Source organism: Podarcis tiliguerta (genome assembly GCF_965153285.1).
Source record: "Podarcis tiliguerta genome assembly, chromosome: 1".
Classification (NCBI taxonomy): domain Eukaryota; kingdom Metazoa; phylum Chordata; class Lepidosauria; order Squamata; family Lacertidae; genus Podarcis; species Podarcis tiliguerta.
Window position 1 is genome coordinate 56,231,300 of NC_139534.1, and position 22,246 is coordinate 56,253,545.

Here is a 22,246-nt window from a genome sequence, read left to right on the forward strand (position 1 = left end):
ATTGTTTGAATTTAAATTTGCAATGTAAAACTCAGTTAAAAGGTTTGTTTTTTAAGAATATAACTTACTCAGCATAATAACACACAGCATAATAATAACAGCCCCCATTTAATAGGCCATAGATTATTTAATGTCTGATGGCTTGGGTAAAGAGAAATATTTTCACCTGTATCTACTTTAGCCTCTGCCTTATATTTATGCAAGCAAACTGCTTAGAGGGGTGTTTTTCTACAGCATAGATTTTCTTGTTTATTTTGACGATCAACAATCTTTTTAAATAAAATAAAGAAAAAGAAATCAGTACAAATGCTCAACAAACAGGTCATCCGAAGAAGCACTCAACATGAACCAGAACAAATTTCATTGTTTGTTCAGTAACAGACTTTCCCCCCTGTCACTAAATACTGGGAAGAAGTAACCATCTTCTCCTTTCTTGTGGTTTCTTCTGTAAGTTTCACCATCTGAATTACAGCTAATGATTTCTAAGAAAAGAAGTGCAAAGGAAAGCAAGTGATTTGAAAGCCTTCACTTCCGCATGGGACAGTTTTGCAAGAATCAAGTCTGCAATGTGTACTCAGTAATCCAGCAGAGAGAACTGCTGTTTGGCAAAATAATCCTCCTTTTCCTTCTCCTGACACATGGATATATGGGGGGGGGGGGGGAGCAGGCAATTGGCCATTTAAGTATTTTTATTTATTTACTTGATTTAGGGGGCCTTCCCTGGCTACGTCCATGCCCTGATACCTGTATCCCGGTGCATAATGGATATTGGGGAAAAGGTTGCAGCAGAAAGAAGGCCACAAATCAAGGACAACCCATCGGAATTAGCAGCCACAAGAGGAACACAGTAACAGTGGATTTAAAGAACGTTGCAAAGGATTCTGGGAAACACATTTAGCAAGTTCAACGGCTTGGGTCTTTTTCAGAATGAGGATCAGAAACTTGCTTATTGTTTCACTTCCTGTCTCTCTCCCTTCCAACTCCTTTTTGTACATTTCTTACGAAATCGCTGAATTTAACCCTGACTTCCCTCTTAATGACTATTCCTTTCCAACTCTCCTCTTTTGTTGCGCTATCTGCCATATTGATGTGGCTGCATGCAGGTGCCTGCACACCTATGCAAGCATGTGAGAGAATAAGCCTAGGCATGTTTTACTCCCAAGTAAGTCCTTACTTTCTCCTGTAGGGCTTACACCCTAATAAGTGTAGTTAGGATGTGCTTCCATTAAACAGATGAATTATATTTCTTTTTAAACTTTAATAATTCTGGCTAGATTTTGCATCTGGTAATGACACACATGACGTAACAGGCTGTATGTAACAGTATAACTTCTATTTCAAAAAACAATTCAACATATCATGTCACAATATGTAATTCCATAGACCAAAATTCATATGAGCAGAACATATTCTGAGAGATTAAAGTCCAGTGGATTGATCAGGAGATATAGTCTATTCAGTTCTTATATTAGCAATACAGTGGTGCCTCGCAAGATGAAATTAATTCGTTCCGCGAGTTTTTTCGTTGAGCGAGTTTTTTCGTCTTGCGAAGCACCACTGCAGTTAAACACTAACAACGGCGGGGAGAAGCAGGACAGCTGCCGCAGCCGGTACCTCGGACTCACCCGCGCGTTGTGGCCACCGCGCGACGCGGCTGCTGGAGGGCGGCGGGGGTCAGGAGCGCGACTCCGGCTGCAACGCTGGCTGAGGGGAGCGCGCGAGGGCGGTGGGCAGTGGTGCGAGGCAGCCAGAAGGTCAGCCGGAAGGTCGGAGAGAGCCGGAGGAGTCGGCAGCCGGAAGGTGGGAGGGAGCCGGAGGAGCGGGGAAGCGAGCGTGCGTGCGTGCAGTGACCGTCGCCATGACAGGAGAGGCAGAGCTGTTTCGTCTAGCGAAGCAAGCCCTTAGGAAAATCTGTCTTGCGAAGCACCTCAGAAAACGAAAAACCCTTTCGTCTAGCGAGTTTTTCGTCTTCCAAGGCATTCGTCTTGCGGGGTACCACTGTATAAGAATGTGGAATGCTTATTTCAATTTTGTAGTGTTCCACATGTCAATGCTTTTGAGAATTCTAGCATTCCTTGTAAGTAGGTATCAGATGAAAAACTTGAAAGTATGGCACATGCAGAAAATAATACAAGGATTCCAGGATAATTCCTTGTTTCGCCCAACCGGGCTTCGTCAGCCGTGCATGCTCTGGATTATATAAATGAACATAATGTAATGTAATTTTATACAAAACTAAGTAACAAAACATAAACATTAAACAATAAATTTACATACCATATTCTTGTGTACCAGAAACATGGAACATAATGGATTCAGTCATCACAATAACTGATCAGAAGTTTCTTTATATGAAGAGAGGCAATATTGACTCCAACTGTTCATAAAAAAATGAGCATGTGCACATGTCATAGAATCATAGAATTGTCCCTTGGAAGATGCTCACGAGGGTCATCTAGCCCAACCCCCTGCAATGCAGGAATCTTTTGCCAAACGTGGGGCTTGAACCCACAACCCTGAAATTAAGAGTCTCATGCTCTACCCCCTAAGCTGTAAACATATATCTTATTTTGTCCTCTTCTTTAGTGATCTTTAAGTGGCCGTCCTATCCTCCACTTGAGCCCTTAAGTAGCATTGAATCAAGATGGGAAGGGACCTTTTATCATATGTGGTGGGAATGTAGAGAAATTTTTAAAAACTGGGAAATGATATATAATGAATTGAAGAAAATGTTTAAAATGGCATTTGTAAAAAAAAACCAGAAGCATTTCTGTTAGGGATTGTAGGACAAGACCTGTCAAGGAAAACAAAGAATTTATTCATGTATGCTACAACAGCGGCAAGAGTCTTGATAGCACAAGGATGGAAGAATGAGGAAACCCTGACAAAGGAACACTGATGAGCTATGCAGAATTGGCTAAACTGACATACAAACTGCGAGATAAGGACAACTGTGACTTTAAAAAAGAATGGGAACTTTTTACAAATTACTTAAAAAGACAACAAAATGAACTGGACTCCTTGGCAGGCTTTGAATAAACATACACAAATTTATTGATCGATAATATGGTAGATAGATAATATAAGGATCTATACAATTCTATAATACGCAGAGAGTAAAGTGTTGAGAAATCAGAGAGAGAAGCTGAGGGAAGTCTTGGGGGGAGGGAGGGTATATTGGGGAGGGGGGAAATAATGAATATGATATGTTTTTGACACTTTGTTGTGTTGAAATTGCAAATAAAAACTTTAATAAAAAAGTAGCATTGAATCATTTCGCCATTTTTGCTGTGCTTTCTCTCTCCCCACTCTTCATTTTTGCCTTCCTCTGAATTTCTAGGAAATCTCTTTCCTTTTTCCATGGTTTGAGCAATTATTATATGACATGAGGCAATCCCATCAAGTTCTTCATTGTACCATACATTTAAAGCACCATGATACCACTCCTGTTCCTCTCAGAGAACCACAATTCCAAGAGTTTCTGGTGAACAGGGATTGACTGTAAAACCACTCTGGAAGCCTGGGGCACATGCCCATGACGTAAAGTTGCCTCTGAGTATATTAGGATGACAGGTGCCTGAAGTCTCATGGGCTCTGTGGCTGCATGCACACGATACACTGAAAGCACATAGCTTTCCCCAAAATAATTTGGGGAACTGTAGTTTAACTAGGAGTTGTAACTGTGAGAGGTAAACCACCATTCCCAGGATTCTTGGCATGGGGATCAGGTGCTTTAAATAGACGTTGTGCGCACAGTGTGCCCAGCCACCCTTTAAGCAAAGTAAAAGAAAGAAAGAAAGAAAGAAAGAAAGAAAGAATTTTAAAGGGAGGGATTACACAAGAAATCCAGAACCCTGTTCCAAAGACTCTAGGCCACATCCTAACAATTCCCAGGGCTGCAGCAATACGAATTGTTGTTGTTGTTTAGTCGTTTAGTCGTGTCCGACTCTTCGTGACCCCATGGACCAGAGCACGCCAGGCACTCCTATCTTCCACTGCCTCCCGCAGTTTGGTCAGACTCATGCTGGTAGCTTCGAGAACACTGTCCAACCATCTCATCCTCTGCCTTCCCCTTCTCCTTGTGCCCTCCATCTTTCCCAGCATCAGGGTCTTTTCCAGGGAGTCTTCTCTTCTCATGAGGTGGCCAAAGTATTGGAGCCTCAGCTTCACGATCTGTCCTTCCAGTGAGCACTCAGGGCTGATTTCCTTAAGAATGGATGCGTTTGATCTTCTTGCAGTCCATGGGACTCTCAAGAGTCTCCTCCAGCACTATAGTTCAAATGCATCGATTCTTCGGTGATCAGCCTTCTTTATGGTCCAGCTCTCACTTCCATACATCACTACTGGGAAAACCACAGCTTTATCTATACGGACCTTTGTTGGCACGGTGATGTCTCTGCTGTATACGAATTACTGTATATCAATTTTTGTAAACAATTTTGTTCTTGAATAACAGCTCAGAGTGAACCAAATGCCTCTAGTTCAACTCTCCAGCCTATTTAGGAACTCCTTAGGGAAGCCCCTCTCAGCCTCAGCAGCCACGCAGCTCATCTGCAACTTGAGGATAATATTTACCCGACCTTGCAGCGCTGCTGCTGCAACAATGACTTCGTGCAACAATGCACGAAAAGCATTTTGAACGCCCTAAAAACAACATTTGCGCACCTTTGTCGATGCTAATAATGTTACCTACCGGTAAGGTTGCGTCCCTCTCTTTCCCCTCACTCTAGCCCTCTCCAAGCCCCCGATTTTGACAAAGCTATAATTGTAACGGTTCTGGCAGGTAGGCAAGAATGTGTTTACTGCAGTTCACGAGCCAACTATCAGCTCCATTCTGCCCCCTGCTGGATCCTGGCCATTCGTTTCCAGGGAGAGAAAGGCAGGCGAAAGCTAAGCTCAAGGAGGATCCCTCGCGACCATTTGCACGGGAGACACCAAGAGAGAAGCAGAGGCGGTAAACATTATCCAGACACGGATCCTGGCGCCTTCCAAAAGGGCGAGACCAACCTTTGCAAACCCCGCATTTTGCAGGCGAGCCCGACTTCAACGCAGGTGAGCTTGTCCTCCTGTTTGCATCCCCTGCTTCAATATGAGCGTGCTTTTTGGGGGGGTTGGGGGAGGAAAGAGTGGCAGGTGGGGGGTAAATCTGCACCTTAGTGGAAACCCCAAGGCAGGGGGGAAGTGTGTGCATCAGATACAGTTGTTGGAAACGTCCCCCGCCCTAAAAAGAAGAAACCCCACAGGAGAATTTGACAGCTCGTGAGAGAATCAATTCCGGTCTTTGATCATCGTTGCCTTTTTTTAAAAAAAAAAATAGACTGCTCCACATTTGCTTCCGAAGCAGCCAAGGGTGTTGCGGCAGCTTAAAGACTAGTAACAAATGTATTCTGGCAGAAGCTTTCCTGGGCTAGAGTCCATTCATCGGATTCGTGAAGTGCTCTCCGTAGTACATGGGGGAAGAGCATAACAGTGAGGTCACAGAGAAATACAAGACTGGCAGTCCAAACAGGGATAAGTACGTAGTTAGCCGTGGCCATTCACAAAAGAGTTGTTGATGGTAATGCATTATCTCGACATGGACAAACCAATGAATCACAGGCCGTTGTTTTAATGAAGAAAAAAAATTAAACAGCATTAAACCTCTTAATGACTTGTTGCCTCCCTCTGCAAAAAAGTGTTCAAGGATGGACACTTTGAAATCAGTTACAAAGTGGTTGAAATGCCCAGCCCCAGTTTTTAGATATTGCCGTTACTGATGTCAGAATTGTGTGCTCTTTTGCTTGGAGACTGACTTGTTTGTCTTATGTAGAATGCAGAAGGGTATTTGCTTCTGTGCTGATTCTCTGCTTGCTTTTGTCCAGTTTCGTAACAGTCCGCTTGTCAAATCACCCTCCTTTTGTGCCATGTCTTAGTCACCTCATATAATTTGAAGCAATGGCAAGGTCTTGGACAGGTGGGCTGTTGTCATAACCCATTTCTGGGTTGCACCCCAGTCTGAGGAGGTCTGCACCAGAGAGATCAATGCCTTTTTAAAATGTTGTTTAAAACACAGAGGAAGAAAGAGAGAGTAGAAGAGCGACTCAAGAGTGTCAGCATTTTGTACCAGAATTTTAGCTTTGCGCATTTAGGCTGTGTACGCATTACCAGCTTAAAACACAAGTACATCCTTCTTTAGGTTCCCCCCACCCACCCACCCAATTCTGATCTATGCAGGTTTGAGGGGAAATGCATCAAAATGTAAATATTTCATTTTAGAAAGGGCAAGATAGGTGTGGACTTTTTGGTTAATGTTGTGTGCCTGTCACTTCCCAAATCAGCAGAGGTGGTATATACTGGGTGCAGTGTGCACACAGTCTTAAAGTTCTCTGTAGACCTGCACATTTTGCTTTCATCGCCATAAGTGAAAGGGTAACAGACTTTTTAAAACAAGTGAAAGTTGAATATCCAGGCTATATTCAGTCGGAATATCCAACAAGAAGCCGGGTGTGTGCTTCTGACCCCCATCCCAACCCCCACCCTGGCTGCTCTTGCTTGGTTGCCCTGACGGATGACCTCGGGGAGAGAGTCAGGGAGTGTGACCCTGTTGTTCCCACCACATTTCTCAGCTGCCTTTTGATACCATAGCTGCAATATTGGTGTTGCATACATATCACTGAAGGCAGCTGATGAACAAATGTTTCATGCATGCACTGTGGAAATTGCCTTTACGAAGAAACCTTTGGGGCAGCAACAATGGCAGGAAGAAATATATAAATTGGTCCCCTTAAGATGTCACAGGGGTCTGCTTGCTAAATCAGCATTATTTCTTTAATGCCACTCATGCAGTTGCTCACGTGTGCAAATTGCTCCTCTGTCGGCTAGAGCTAGGCCCTTGGTGTGATGCTGCTGCTCTTTTGCTCTTTCCTAACTTCTTGTTCTTTTACAATATGTTACCATCCCCTCTGGAACCAAGGGTGTTCCTGCTAGGACTGCAACATTAGAACAAATTGAGCAATCCCGTGTAGAATATGAGGCAATAGGGAGGAATTAGTTATCATGATAGTTTTTGACCACAGTGACGAGCCCATCGTGGTTTTCGGTGAAACCAGAGAATGTTCTTGGGGTTAGCAGGGTGAGAGAGCACCAGTCATCCCTTGCGGCCCATATTTGGCCAGAGAAGGGGCTTCCAAGTACACTGGCAGGAGGTCTTCCTTTGAAGGGTGTCCTTTCATGGACAACAGTGTCCGAAGCTGGCAAGTGAGAGTAAAACTGGAGTCTATTCAGCCTCTGTTAAAATGCTGAGCAGACCCCAAAGAAGGAACTGCTCTTGCTGCTACAGGTGAGAATGGAGGCCTCTTAGGTTTTTAGCGTATTTTGGAGAGGAGACGACATAAGAAACTCGTCACAATTCTTGTATGTTAAATGATGCTCTCCAGAGTGACCGCAGTGGAGCCATATAGCTCAGGGCTGCCAACCAGCAGCCTTAATCGGTTTGAGAGTTTGCAGGTGTAACTGAACAGAACTAGGAAGATAACACCTCCTTTTAGGTAAAGAGACGCCATCCACTCGTGAGTGCTACCAGTGCATCCTGCGACAAAATGTTGCAGTGCAGAGCGCTCCTAGTCAAGGTGCCAGCCGCACCCTTTTTCAGGATGCTGCATTCTGTCTCACCCGCCGACAGCCAGGTAACATTCTGTGTCCACTGTGTCTGCTTAGTCCTCCTTTGGCTGGTCATTTTGGGGGCATGGGGGAGCAAGGGGTCCTTATTAGAGGTTTTTTTTGCGCTTCTGCAAACCTCGAGGTTCCCTTAAGTCTCCCGCTTTTGTGTGAATGGTACCATCTAGGCCACATAAGTATAGGAACTTGGAGGATGAGTTGTCTAATATGTATGGAACATAGCTTCGACTGCAGACTGGTGGTGCCAGCAGAGAAGGGGTGTGGCGCCCTTCTGTAGAGAGCATACATGTGCATGTCATGACCAGCCTCTGGTTCCACCTTGTTCTGCTCACCCCCTGCTTACTAAGTCCATTATCCTCTCTTTTGTCCAGAAATGTCCACCACTGTGACAGAATGTGGAAACGTGAGGATCATCTCAAAAGTCGTTCAGCCAGGCCAGCAGGAAGCAGGCACAGCAAATACGTCAGGAACTACTGTCACTGTATCGCACGGTGCACCAACCTATAGCAAAAACACCAAGAATATGCTTCCCAAGGCCCTTGGGGTAAGGCCCTATAGGCTTGTCAAACTAGGCCCAAATCCTGGAGGGACCCAATGTTCTGTCACTATAAGGTAGCTTTCTATGTTCCTGATAGTGATGAGGGAGGTGATTAGAAACAGAACAATTTGTAGGTAATGCTAACATGTGGAGAAGGAGAGTGGTGGTGAAGCTGGCAAGGGTTATAGCACTTGTCCACGATTACTGATCCACAATACCATTGTTCTTCCCCTCCAGACTGTGCAGATCGTCGTGGGGGCTATAGAGATATGTTTTGGAGTTGCCCTGACAGCAGCACAAGAAGATTCAAAGACCCTGACTGTGAAGAGTGGGCTCTACTTCTGGTTCGGGATCTTGGTAAGAAGACTTTGGCTGAGAGGCTTGGAGGCTCATTCACCTACCAAAGCTTCTGGGGAGGCCTCTCTAATTTTAGACACAGAGGCCTAGAGCCACAAAGAGGCTGAATCCTAAACCAAGGTAACCATTTCCCACTGGGGTATCCATGCTGGTGTGTTGTAGCAAAAACAAAAATGAATCGTGCAGCACCTTAAAAGGCTAACAGAAATATTATGGCAGAAGCTTTTGTGGGTTACAATCCACAAAAGCTTCTGCCATAATAAATTGTTGGTCCTTGAGATGCACCAAGACATGAGGTACTCAACACCCCTACCTGTGGCCTTATCGTCTTCCAAAGCAACTACTCTAAGTATTCCCAACTTAAGAATGGAAAGTGAAATACTGGTGGACAACAAAAGAGGTTTAAAGACGCTCTCAAGGCAAATCTTTAAAAATGTAGTATAAGCACCTATAACTGGGAAACACAGGCCTGTAAGCACTCCAATTGGAGAACAGCCTTTACCAAAGGTGTCGTGGACTTTGAAGAAGCATGAACTCAGGGCAAAAAGGAGAAACGGGCTAAGAGGAAGGCATGTTTAGCAAACCCTCACTGTGATCAAATCCTGCCCAGAAACCTATGCCCCCACTGTGGAAGGACATGTGGAGCCTCCACACGGACTCACTGTTAAGACCGTTTTCATGGAAAACAATCTTACCCAGCCACGAGTGATCGCCAAAGAAGAAAACTCAACACCCCTGCCTGTGGTCTGCCCAAGTGTTTGTTCTGCTGCAAATCTATTTGGGGAGATGCCATTCTGTCTAATAGGTACTTGCATCTTCTTCACAAACAACAGTGTTTGTTTAGTACTCAAGCTTAGGACTCTTTACAGAGATAGCTTTTGAGTTGGTTCACATGTTACTAACCTCAGTTGGTAATGTAAAAAAGCCTCTGGTTGGCGTGAGCTTAGGAGGTGGTGGGGTTAGAGAAGGTTTTGGCCTTTCTGACCAATGCAACCTGACTTGAGAGTCTCTGTGTTCTAGTTTCTGTATGGAATGAGACTCAGCCTGGTGATTGTTCTTGGTTTTTCCTTCCCTTTGTAGCTCCTGATCTCTGGGTCATTGTTGGTAGAAATGGAGAAAAGAGATCTTCAATGGCTGGTAAATATTCTCCCGGGTATCTTTTTCGAAAAATTGACATGATAAAGGTGTGTCTAAAGCTGTTGCCAATACGTCTTCAGGGTTGTTTGCTGGGCAAACAGATCCTTGGTTTGTTCTGGCCAAGGCCTTAAGAGGACAAAGCTCAAATTAAAATAATTGTTGTAATGGAGGCAGTGGCGTAGCGTGGAGGGTGCAGGGGGGGCCGGCCGCACCGGGCGCAACATCTGGGGTTAGGGTTAGGGGATGCAAATCCACGGGTTAGGGGGCGCAAATTACTTGCCTTGCCCCGGGTGCTGACAACCCACGCTACGCCACTGAATGGAGGCAAGGTGAAGTTGCTGAGAGGTGGTCAGGTTATTTTCGTAGGATATGTGAGTCAGTTTAACAATTCTCTAATACAATCATAATGTCTACGTTGTTGTGAGAAAGTCCAAATTTGGGACATTCACTGCAATCTATCACAGGCAATCTGCCTTGCACAGGGGTGAGGAAAATGTAGTCCTCCAAATGTTCTTGGACTACAAGTCCCAACATCCCTGACCATTGGCCATTTGGGCTGGGGCTGATGGGAATAACAACATCTGGAGGGCCACAGCTTCTCCATCTGTGGCCTTAAAAAAACTTGTGAATCTTGGCAATCAGGAAAGCAAACTTCTAGAGCACAGGGATCACTCAGGAATGCATATGTAGGGCTCCAAAGAAATCAAGGCTGTAAATTATGAAACCAACTGTAGGTGATTACTTTTCAGAGACATGGAAGTGATGTAATAGAGCAACTCTTGATTTATTTTATTTCAATGTACTGATATAGGTGAAAGCTAGTTCCACTGCCAACTTGCTAGTTTGTGTTGCTGCATTGGTTGCTGTAATCCTCCATAGTACTGAGATTGCACAAACCCATCAACAAGGAGATTTGTGTGACGATTCTGATATGCATTATGGTTATTGCTTCTATTCTGCTCAGGTAAGTTTTCCCCCATCTCTTCATGTGCATGTAGTAGCAGTCCATAATTTGCTAAAAGTCATCTGATTCAGCAAAGGCTTCAGGCATCTAGAGATTCTTCAGAACTGTTTTGTGCCTAAATGAAATAATTCTGCCTTTGTGTTGTTGTTTAGTTGTTTAGTCGTGTCCGACTCTTCATGACCCCATGGACCAGAGCATGCCAGGCACTCCTGTCTTCCACTGCCTCCCACAGTTTGGTCAAAAATTATGCCTTACCATTGGCTTATAGGAAGCCAAAAATAGCTAATTCACAAGTGAGAGGCTTTATTAATCCTCACAAGACTTTGTCAGTGACCAACAAGGAGCATAAAGACATAGTATCTCCCAGTGGATCAAAATTCATTTTGTATAAAATTTATTTTTTGGTGTGATATTTTAGCACAATATGGAGACATATTGCACCTGTCTGTGGATTAGCTACAAAGAACAGCTGGCTCAATCACCTTTTCAACTTCAAACAAACAAAATTAAAGAAGTGTCCAGATGAGGCAATGAAATATTATTATTATTATTATTATTATTATTATTATTATTATTATGATCATTATCATTATCATTATCATTATCATTATTATTATTTATACCCCACCCATCTGACTAGGTTTCCCCAGCCACTCTGGGTGGCTCCCAACAGATTAAAAACAGAATGAAACATCAAACATTAAAAACTTCCCTAAACAGGGCTGCTGTCAGATGTCTTCTAAAAGTCAGATAGTCTAAAAGTTTATTTCCTTGACATCTGATGGGAGGGTGTTCCCCAGGGCGGGCGTCACTTCTGAGAAGGCCCTCTGCCTGGTTCCCTGTAACCTCACTTCTCGCAGTGAGGGATCCGCCTGAAGGCCATCGGCGCTGGACTTCAGTGTCCAGGCTGAACAACGGGGGTGGAGATGCTCCTTCAGGTATACTGGGCCAAGGTTAGTGGCAAGCTTGGAAAGAATAGTGGTGGTGTTTTATTGAGCTACTTAGTATGGGGTTGGCCTTGAAGAAATGTCACTTGGTGCAAAATGATGCTGCCACACTTCTAATTGGAACTTGCTGTATCAAGCGTATCATTCCATATGCATTGTTACCAAGTCAGGGTGGTGGTGCTAACCTGGGTCTGAATGGGATGCCTGAAGGATCACGTCATCCCACAGCTGCCTGCTCATGTACACTCAAGTCTGCCCCTGAGGTCCATGTCCTTTCTGCCTTTCAGAGCCTTTTCAGTTATAGCACTGCTGCTTTGGGGTGACCTTTCAAAAGGGGGCTGCCTTGGCCTGAACTGTGCCTGTCTTTCAGCTGGAGATCAAAATCTGATGTTTTGAATGATCTGTCAGGCTAGAATGGTGCTAACTGGATATGCTTTGGTTTTGATGTAGTGCCATTTTCTTGATGTGAATATATAGATTAAAAGTTATTTTGCATTGTCTTAACATACTACATCTCTGTGGGTCCTGGTGGATCAAAAGCATGGAGTATCAGTACTGAAAATAAATAAAAGCGAGCTTGTTACCATTCCAGTAGGCACAGAAATAGGAAAAATTCTCAAAGGGAAAATACACTAGCTTACATAAAATGTAGTTGAGGGAAATAATGGATTGATGCCTGGCGGTTATAGTTCCTCAATTACATAGTGTGTCTACAGGTCTCTTGCTATAAAAAAGACATAATGTACATGGTTCTTTGGATTTGAAGGTTTATTCCTCCCATGTTTTCCTGCCAAGGGTCCAGTTATAAAATCCTGCTTATGTGATTGGACCCCAAGTATCTGGAGTAAGGGTAGAATATGGGGGGGGGGGAGCTCCTTTGCAATCTTCCTAATTCTCAGGAATAAAGTTAAGGTTATTTAGAGATATTCCTAAATTATCCCTTCCAACAAGGTCTAGAACAACATTTAATGGAAAGTAATGGAAAACAGTAGGGACGCGGGTGGCGCTGTGGGTTAAAGCCTCAGCGCCTAGGGCTTGCCGATCGAAAGGTCGGCAGTTCGAATCCCCGTGGCGGGGTGCGCTCCCGTTGTTAGGTCCCAGCGCCTGCCAACCTAGCAGTTCAAAAGCACTCCCGGGTGCAAGTAGATAAATAGGGACCGCTTACTAGCGGGAAGGTAAACGGCATTTCCGTGTGCGGCTCTGGCTCGCCAGAGCAGCGATGTCACGCTGGCCACGTGACCCGGAAGTGTCTCCAGACAGCGCTGGCCCCCGGCCTCTTTGAGTGAGATGGGCGCACAACCCTAGAGTCTGTCAAGACTGGCCCATACGGGCAGGGGTACCTTTACCTTTACCTTAGTGGAAAACAGTGTGCACACGACACTAGACGCAATCCATTATCTATCCTGTCCTTTCTTATGATGCACTTTGTATGCACTTTTCACCTCAAACCAGCTTCAACTGATAAAAAGGACAGCCTGGCTGTGTTTCAAACTAGTCATGTGTACACAGCCTAAGTCAACCTTTCAACCGTTAGGCTTCAGCATGGAGACCCTCTTTAGATTTGTTCACCTTGCTGTCCCTGAAGGTGTATTTTCTTCCAAATCTTTCAAATCCGTGTTACTGAAAGAGACCTCACAGGACTTAGCTGCTTTGGAAGGTTAACTCTTGCACTCCCAAGCAATGGGTTTTTGATTGTGCTTTCAATTCTGGAGCTGTATAAATAGCAACCCGTGCAACTGTTTCTTGTCTTTTCCCACAGCTGATATATGGTCTGAATGCGGTGTTTATCATCTTTTCGGTTCTTGAACTGTTCATAGCTGTCGCTGCCCTGGTAATTGGATCCAGATCTGCACGACAACAACTCTATCGGCAGATGGTGAGGGTGAATCCCTGCCTTTTTCTGTCACAGGTTTGCTGTGGCTGGGACAAAGCCAGCCCTAAATCAACACTGTTCCTCACTCAGCTATGTGGAAAGAAAATAATAAGCTTGGTAAAAAGGGACCCCTGACCATTAGGTCCAGTTGCGGCCGACTCTGGGGTTGTGGCACTCATCTTGCTTTATTGGCTGAGGGAGCCAGCGTACAGCTTCCGGGTCATGTGGCCAGCATGACTAAGCCACTTCTGGCGAACCAGAGCAGAACACCTTGCACTTTGACGTACTTTCAAACTGCTAGGTTGGCAGGAGCAGGCACTGAGCAATGGGAGCTCACCCAGTCGTGGGGATTCAAACCGTCGACCTTCTGACCGGCAAGTCCAAGGCTCTGTGGTTTAACCCCCAGCACCACCCGCATCCCCTAATAAGCTTGGTAGTAGAATGTAAATTTCAAATGTGTTCTCTCCCCCCTCCCTGATATGGGTTTGAGTTATGCCCTTTTCCCATCAAAAATTGAACAGAATCTGATCTCAATGAAATAATTTCAAATTTTTTTGTGATCCTTGCTTTCCCTCTTTGCAGGGATTTCAGTGGTACCTGGCTCTCCCCGGAAAGGGTTGGCTCTTACATTTCTTTTAGAAGGAGGCAAAAGTTGTGTCTGGGTAGAGGATGGGTAAAGCTTGCAGAGAACAATTACCAACTTTGCTCTTCTTGTTTTTTCCAGGCATCGTGATAAGGCTTCTCTTGGCACTTCTCGGTACACCATTTGCAGCAATTATAGAGGTCTCTCTTGCTTAGAGCTACACAGCTGTGAACTTCTTGCAGACACTTCACCTTTTCCAAGATGGACTGCAGGAATCCTGCTAATCTCTTGCCTGGCTTTCTTTAGAAAGAGAAAACAAACTATAAACTTGCCTGTGACCCTCCTCTTTGGGTCCTGCCACATAAGCTGAAAAGAAGCTTTTCCAAATCCAAGACTTCTCTTCACTTTCATGCATTATCAAGAAAGGGAAATCTCTGTACCTTTTACAAAGTTTACATTTTGGGCCTTTCCTGTGTGTTCCTGGAAGACAACAGTCTGGTCTCTAAATTCTCCTGGGTTTGGTGAGGAGAAAGAGCCCAAACAGATTGTCTGCGCTTATTCCAACATGAAATTTAGGTTTGTGGTAATGAAATGGACACTGTGGTGATGATGAGACTCATATAAGCACTCACTATATTGGAAGGGAAAGTGCTGTGAATTTTTCGAGAAAATATCTAGCTGTTTGAGCTGGTTAGAGAACTGCATGTGGATCTTCCTGCAGGGAAAACTGATGTGGGTTTTTAATGAATGCACAACACATATTCTTCCACAGGAACAGTTCACATTAAATCAAGCATTCTCACACTGGAAAACATTTCATCAGCATCTCAGCCTGTCTGCAACCAGAGAAGAAAGATAGATTAAGTCTTTGCCCACATACCAAACACTATATCCCTTTCATTCTTCAGGTCCCCTGGTACCCTAATGCAGCAATCTTGTACACACCTGGGAGTACATCTCATTGAACCCAATTGATCTTACATCTAATTAGACATGCATGCAATTGCACTGTAATGCTGCAATCTTATGGACGCTTACTCTCAGAATAAATACCAGTGAAGAATGTGACTTCTTTCTGAGTGTATAGAATCAGGGGCAGTTAAGGGAAGAAGAACACAATGTTCTCTTTTACCTCTTCAGAGCACAATCAGACTTTCCAATGGGCTTCTGAGCCACAGCATGCAAATTGCTCAGTCGCTGGCATCTCCAGACAGAAACTACTGTCTGAAACCTTGAAAATCTGCTCTCAGTCACTTTAGACAATAATGAGCTAGAAAGGTCAACATTCTGACTGGTATGAAAAAGCTTCCAATCTTCCTACATGTTGGTTCCCCTTGGTTCCCACAACGATGTTTCTTAGAAAGCTGAAAATCTGCCTGAGAAAATTCACTAGAGGTAAGATTACGATAGCTCACCTCTACTGTAACTGGGAAGCAGTTACTTCATGAAAGTACTCAATAGATTATGAAGGAGATGCTGTTAAAAAAAAGTTATCCAAAAACCTCATCTGGAGGCTTAAAGGTTGATATTTGAAAGAGAGAGAGATCTGCTTAAATTTGTTTACTTTTGTTACATTATAAAAAGGGATGGGATCAAAGAGTAGTAAGATGCATTGATGATGTGTTGCATTTGTAACAACTGAGATGTTGACCAAAGTGCATTAGGTAGAACAGTGTGACACATTCCGTATTCATACCATGCAAACAAGTTTGTCAAAGCTTGTCCACATTGTGATATCATACAGTATTATTTCCAGAGGCAGAAAAAAATGTTTAAATCTTTGTGTGGCAGTTTGGGCAATCAGCAGAATTAAGTCAAAAAGGCTGTTTCTGGGGGACAAGGTTGAATAGTTCTTCCTAAGGTGCTAGTTTTGTAGTTGCAAGGAATTGTTCGGTTTGGGGAGCATTCGAGAATGCCAGTGCTATCACCACTCAACATCCTAAAAGCATACCTACCAGGTAGGGAACGTGTAGCGCTGTGGTCCCTTCGGGTTGCTGATTGGAAGGTTGGCGGTTCAAATCCCCATGACAGGGTGAGCTCTTGTTGCTCTGTCCCAGCTCCTGCCAACCTAGCAGTTCAAAAGCACACCAGTACAAGTAGATAAATAGGTACTGCTGTGACGGTAAGGTATATGGCGTTGCCATGCGCTCTGGCTTCTGTCATGGCAGCGGTTTAGACGTGCTGGCCACATGACCTGGAAAGCTGTCTATAAACAAACGCTGGCTCCCTTGGCCTGAAAGCGAGATTAGCGCCACACCCTATAGTCACCTTTGACTGGACTTAGCCATCCAGGGGTCCTTTACCTTTTTTTACCAACCAGGATAGGCTTTATAACTTGATTTCTCAGTGAATTCACTGTGCTGGGTGTAGGCAGACCATCCTCTCAGACATATTATTGTTATAGAAAAAATAGCCCAGAGTCCATATAATGACTGTGCACACTTTAGGAGACATCATCATTATTTATTGGATTTATATATTGCCCTATACCTGGAGATCTCAAGGCAGTTCACAGAACAAAATCAAAATGAAAAACCACAAAAATATATGATCAAAATAAAAACAGCCCATGTGTTAGTTTTTCTATTGTTATCATTTTTTTATAGCAGTGAAACTGAAGAGCAAGCACTTGTTTTTACAGAAAATACCAATAAAAGAGAGCCTTTCAATTTATAACCAAGTATATAAAGATGAATTGTTGCATCCATTTAAAGTATGTGAAATATACTCAGAGTCGCAAAGTGATTTCATGCTCTTTATTCAGCTCATAGTGGTGAGGAGGAATGAATGGCAGTCCCCTCAAAGTATCTGCCTTATATACATTATTTACACAATGGGCTGCACATGATTGGCTAATTCCGGAATTCTACTGTAAGCCAATCAGGTTGTGGATTCACTTCTATCTGGAGCATGATTGGGTGGTTCCTGCCAACCAATCATACTGCTGCATTGTTCTAGGACCAATCAGACTGCTGCATTCTGAATCCTATTGTTCTAGGACCAATCAGACTGCTGCCTTTTGGATCCTATTGTTCTAGGACCAATCAGACTGCTGCAGTTTGGATCCTATTCAACTCAGTACATAACACCCCTCCCCTCTAAGTTCCAGTCCTGCCCGGGAGGTCGCATTCATAGTCCTCAAGGTACGCTGGCGGCCTACGTGTGCGTTGCGGCCTCTGGTGTTCCCTGGTCCGGGGTTCCGGTTCTGGCTCGTGTTCCAAGGATGCTGGCTGTGATGGGGCTGTTTGGTCTGGCGCAACTGGCTCGCTCAGTCGTGGTTCTGGTTCTGGTGTCCTTTCGGCCTCACGGGTCCTCTCTGTATTTACTGATTCTGCCTCTCCTGCTGGCCCCTGCTGCTCTATGGGCCTCACTGCCCCACTGTTCCCTTGGGACTCCTCTGACCTGTCCGCCGCCTCCTGGTTATCTCCCGGGAATCGTCGCCGTATCTGGTCGCAGTGGCGGCGCCAGCATTGCCCCCCATCTGTTAGCACCTCGTACGACACGGGGCCAGTGACCCTGGTGACCGTGGCGGGTACCCATGCAGGGCCTGCCCCAAAATTCTTTGCGTACACTGGGTCCTGGGCCTTGAAGGTCCGGGGGTTCCTGCCTTCCCCCACCACTACCTCATCCTGAGCTCTATCGGGGTGAAGGCGGTCCAATCTGATTGCAAGGCGCCGACCCATTAGTAGTTCAGCGGGGCTCCGGCCAGTCGTTGAGCTGGGGGTGCTGTGCTGTGCTAGAAGGAATGTGGCAAGGCGGTACTCCCAATCCCCTTGCGTCATGCGGCGAAGGGTGTCCTTGGTGGTCCGCACCATGCGTTCTGCTTGGCCATTGGTGGCAGGGTGGAATGGCGCCGAACGGATGTGGCGGATGGCATTCTGCGCTGTGAAGGTTTGGAATTCTCCTGACGTAAATGCAGTCCCGTTGTCTGAGACGAGAGTGTCAGGGAGCCCGTGGGTTGCAAACAGCCTGCGTAGTACCCGGATGGCTGCAGATGCAGAAGTGGACGGTACCAGTGCGACTTCCAGCCATTTGGTGTAGGAGTCCACCACTATGAAGAATGTTTTCCCCTGAAAGGGGCCAGCGAAGTCCACATGCAGGCGTGACCATGGTGCTCGGGCGGACTCCCAGGACTGGACTGGGGCCCTTGGGGGATCTGGGCGGGATTCTTGGCAGGCCTGGCAGTGTTTGACCCAGGCCTCTATCTCTCCGTCGATCCCCGGCCACCACACATAACTCCTGGCCAGGGCCTTCATTCTTACTACCCCTGGGTGTGTCTCGTGTAGGGCTGTGAGGACCCTTTTGCGGAGGGGCTGGGGAACAACGACCCTGCTTCCCCATAACAGGCACCCCTTGTGGGCCGACAGTTCATGTTTGCGAGTTGTGTAGCCAGCGAATTCTGGCCCAGGGCTGTTGCTGGGCCATCCCCTCCACACCCAGTCCAGGACCCGGGAGATGACCCTGTCTTTCTTGGAATGGTGTGCAACTTCTTGTGCCTGAATGGGGCGGTCGGGAAGCAGCTCCAGGCTCATAACCTCTTGTGCAGGTGCTGGGTCGGGGCCTGTTTCCGGTAGTGGTAGCCTGCTGAGGGCGTCCGCATGGCCCATTGCCTTCCCAGGGCGGTGAATCAGTGCATACTGGTAGCTGGCAAGGAAAATTGACCACCTGAGGACGCGAGGAGACAGCACTTGGGGGGTCTGCTTTTCGGGGGCAAACAAGCCAAGCAACGGCTTGTGGTCAGTCACCACGGTGAAGGGCCGCCCGTACAAGAAATCATGGAATTTTTTTACTCCCTTCACGATTGCCAGACCCTCCTTGTCGATTTGCGAGTAGTTCCGCTCGGTTGCATTGAGTGTCTGGGAAAAGTATGCCACCGGTACCTCTCTTCCATCCGGGAGTTGGTGTCCCAGGACAGCGCCAATGCCATAGGGTGAGGCGTCGCATGCTAGCACCACCGGCAGCCTCTCGTCGAAGTGTGCCAAGACCGAGTTTGAGACAAGCAAGTCCTTGACTGCCTGGAATGCGGCCTCCTGGCGCTGGCCCCACACCCAAGGGGCCCGCTTGTCCAGGAGTCTGTGTAGGGGCTCTGCTACCGCTGCCTTGTGGGGAAGGAAGGAATGGTAAAAGTTCAATAGTCCCAAGAAGGCCTGAAGCTCAGTCTTGTTCTTGGGCGCTGGGGCATCGCAAATGGCCCGTACCTTGTCCCCAGTCGGGTGGACCCCTTCTGCATCCACCATAAATCCCAGAAAGTCCACCTGAGGCACTCCTAGTAGACATTTTTCCCGCTTCACCTTGAGACCCGCCGTCTGGAAACGGTGCAGAACGGTGCGGAGGCGGTCCTCAAACTCCTCTGGTGTGGGCCCGGCAATCAACACATCATCGAAGAAGGGGGTGACGCCAGGGATTCCTTTAAGGAGAGAGTCCATTAGATTCTGGAATATGCCTGGTGCCACGCTGACACCGAATTGCAGCCGCTTTACCCTGAACGCTCCTCTGTGCGTCACAATCGTCTGTGCCTCTGCTGTGGCCTCATCTACTGGTAGCTGTTGATATGCTTGGGCCAAGTCCAGCTTGCCAAAAATTTTCGACCCAGCCAGGGTGGCAAGGACATGGCTGACCACTGGCACTGGGTATGCATGGGCCGTGAGGGCCTTGTTTATGGTACATTTGTAGTCTGCGCAGATGCGGACCGAACCATTAGGCTTGACGGGTGTGACGATTGGGGTTTCCCAGGGGGCATTAGGCACCGGCTCCAGCACTCCTTGCTCCACGAGCCGGTCCAATTCCTCGTCTATACGGGGTTTCAGGGCGAACGGGACCCGGCGGGCCTTGAGCCTGACTGGTCGTACTGCGGGGTCAAGCTGTAGAGCAATGGGGGGCCCCGTATACTGTCCCAATTTCCCATCAAAAACCCCCGGAAATTCCTTGCATATGGCGTCCACGTCCACTTGTAAGCTAGTGTGGTTCACCCCGGTGACGGCTAGCCCCAGTGGTCCAAACCATGCCAATCCCAGTAAGCTAATGTAGGGGCCCTTGACCACAAGCAAGTCCAGTTGCCGCGTCCGCCCTCGGTATTGCACCCTGAAGGTCCCCACCCCCATTGTGGGGACCTTACGTTTCTGGAAGTCCCGGAGGGTGAATGGGGCCGGCCTGAGTTTGGGACCCCCAGTAGGACACAGTTTCCTTAACGTCCTTGCCGAGATTATGGATAGAGTTGAACCCGTGTCAAGCTCCATGCGGCATGGGGCCCCCTCTATCTGTACCTCTACATAAATTTTCTCTACGTTGGGGTGGGGCAACTGGTATACCTGGAAGTCCGTGAGCTCCGTTGAGTTGCCTTGGTGCGTTGGGCCCCGGGACCTGGGGCTCTTGGATTGGTCATCTGATGCCTGCCGTCGGGTGGGCCGAGCCCGACACACCCGGGCGATGTGTCCCGATTTTCTGCACTGCCTGCACTCTGCGTTGCGGAAACGGCAGGTCCTCCTCTCGTGACTTTCTCCACAGCTTGCGCAGTTTCCTCCTTCTCGTCGAGGCAGCTGTGGTATGTGGGCTGCTTGAGTGCGCTGCTGTACTCGGTGCACCTCCTCCCTGTCAGATCCTGAGTCGTCGGTGAGGTCTTCGTGGTGGACCCTCGGTTGGGGCGGCTGGCTCGGCCGTGCCTCTTGCGTCGACCTCTCGGCAGCTTCCGTTGCCAGGGCCTCCTCCAGAGCAACCTGGAACGTTAGGTTCTTCTTAGCGTAGAGGCGCCGTTGCAGCTTCTCATCCCTCAGGCCACCGACGAGGCGGTCACGAAGCATGTTCTCCAGCTCTGAGAAGTTGCAGAACCGGGCGGCTTGGCGGAGAGAGGTCACAAACCCAGTTATGGTTTCCCCAGGGGCTTGCCGCTTTGCGTAGAAGGCATTTCGCCGAGCCACCTCTGAGGGCTGTGGCGAAAAGTGCCCCTTCAGCTGCTCCATTATTGTTTTGTATGGAACCGTAGCGACGTCTTCAGGCGCAAGGAGAGCCCGGGCGATTTCAAACGTCTCCTCTCCGCAGACGCTGAAGAATATTGCCCTCTTCTTGGCGTCTTCTTCATCGGTGACCCCTTTGGCTTCTAGCAGGAAGGTGAAACGGGAGGCGTACGCTTCCCAGTCTCCAGATGCTGGGTTGAACGGCGAGAAGCTGCTGTTGGTTGCCATTCTGAGTTCCTTGTGTCCCGGAGCTGAAGCCTGGATACACGGTGCGAGGCAGCGGTGCGGCAGGTGGCGGTGCTGCGGTGCTGTGTGTGGCAGTCAGCTCAGCGGGATCCCATCCTCGTCGCCAGTGAAATATACTCAGAGTCGCAAAGTGATTTCATGCTCTTTATTCAGCTCATAGTGGTGAGGAGGAATGAATGGCAGTCCCCTCAAAGTATCTGCCTTATATACATTATTTACACAATGGGCTGCACATGATTGGCTAATTCCGGAATTCTACTGTAAGCCAATCAGGTTGTGGATTCACTTCTATCTGGAGCATGATTGGGTGGTTCCTGCCAACCAATCATACTGCTGCATTGTTCTAGGACCAATCAGACTGCTGCATTCTGAATCCTATTGTTCTAGGACCAATCAGACTGCTGCCTTTTGGATCCTATTGTTCTAGGACCAATCAGACTGCTGCAGTTTGGATCCTATTCAACTCAGTACATAACAGTATGTATGGAAATAAGCTCCTAAACTACTGCACATATATATTTTTTGGAGAAATATATTGCTGGCATTGTGTGTTTATCAGAATCTTTTTGTGTCTAGTCCAAATCAACTTTCTAGTTTTTATATAGTATCTCAGGTCTGATTATTGAATTGAATGTTGTTATGCATCACCTGCCATGTGCCTTCTGCATTCAGACTAAAATATATTTTGGTGTGTGAAGTGGTTTGTTAATAAATGTCAATGCTTCCCCGTGGTTTGTTCTTTTATGGATGCTCGTGTGCAGGTTCTGCTACTTCCGTCTGTGGTGTTCAGATCTAGAAATGAAATGTTTACGATTAAAATTAGTGCTGCTGAGAGCTACAGTGAAAACTTTAGCTTACAGTCTCCACTCCTTTTTATGCTAAAGTAAAACAACTTGTAGATTGCAGCCAAATTGCCTTTTAATAAATAAATCACAACAGTCCCTTTAAGACAGTATGCATACAAGGGTTATCTAGTCCAACCCCTGCAATGCACT

The 22,246-nt window shown here is 46.7% G+C and overlaps 1 protein-coding gene across 1 annotated transcript; it reads left to right on the forward strand.

Annotated features, from left to right (window-relative positions):
* Positions 1-4,845: 4,845 nt before the first annotated feature.
* Positions 4,846-21,982, forward strand: LOC310666146 (membrane-spanning 4-domains subfamily A member 15-like). The gene is made up of 8 exons (XM_083416803.1): positions 4,846-5,052; positions 8,028-8,200; positions 8,432-8,551; positions 9,632-9,688; positions 10,500-10,652; positions 13,359-13,475; positions 14,197-16,768; positions 21,730-21,982. The coding sequence occupies exons 2-7, from the start codon at positions 8,030-8,032 to the stop codon at positions 14,203-14,205; spliced, it is 627 nt and encodes a 208-aa protein (XP_083272929.1). The 5' UTR covers positions 4,846-5,052; positions 8,028-8,029; the 3' UTR covers positions 14,206-16,768; positions 21,730-21,982.
* The last annotated feature ends 264 nt before the right edge of the window (positions 21,983-22,246 follow it).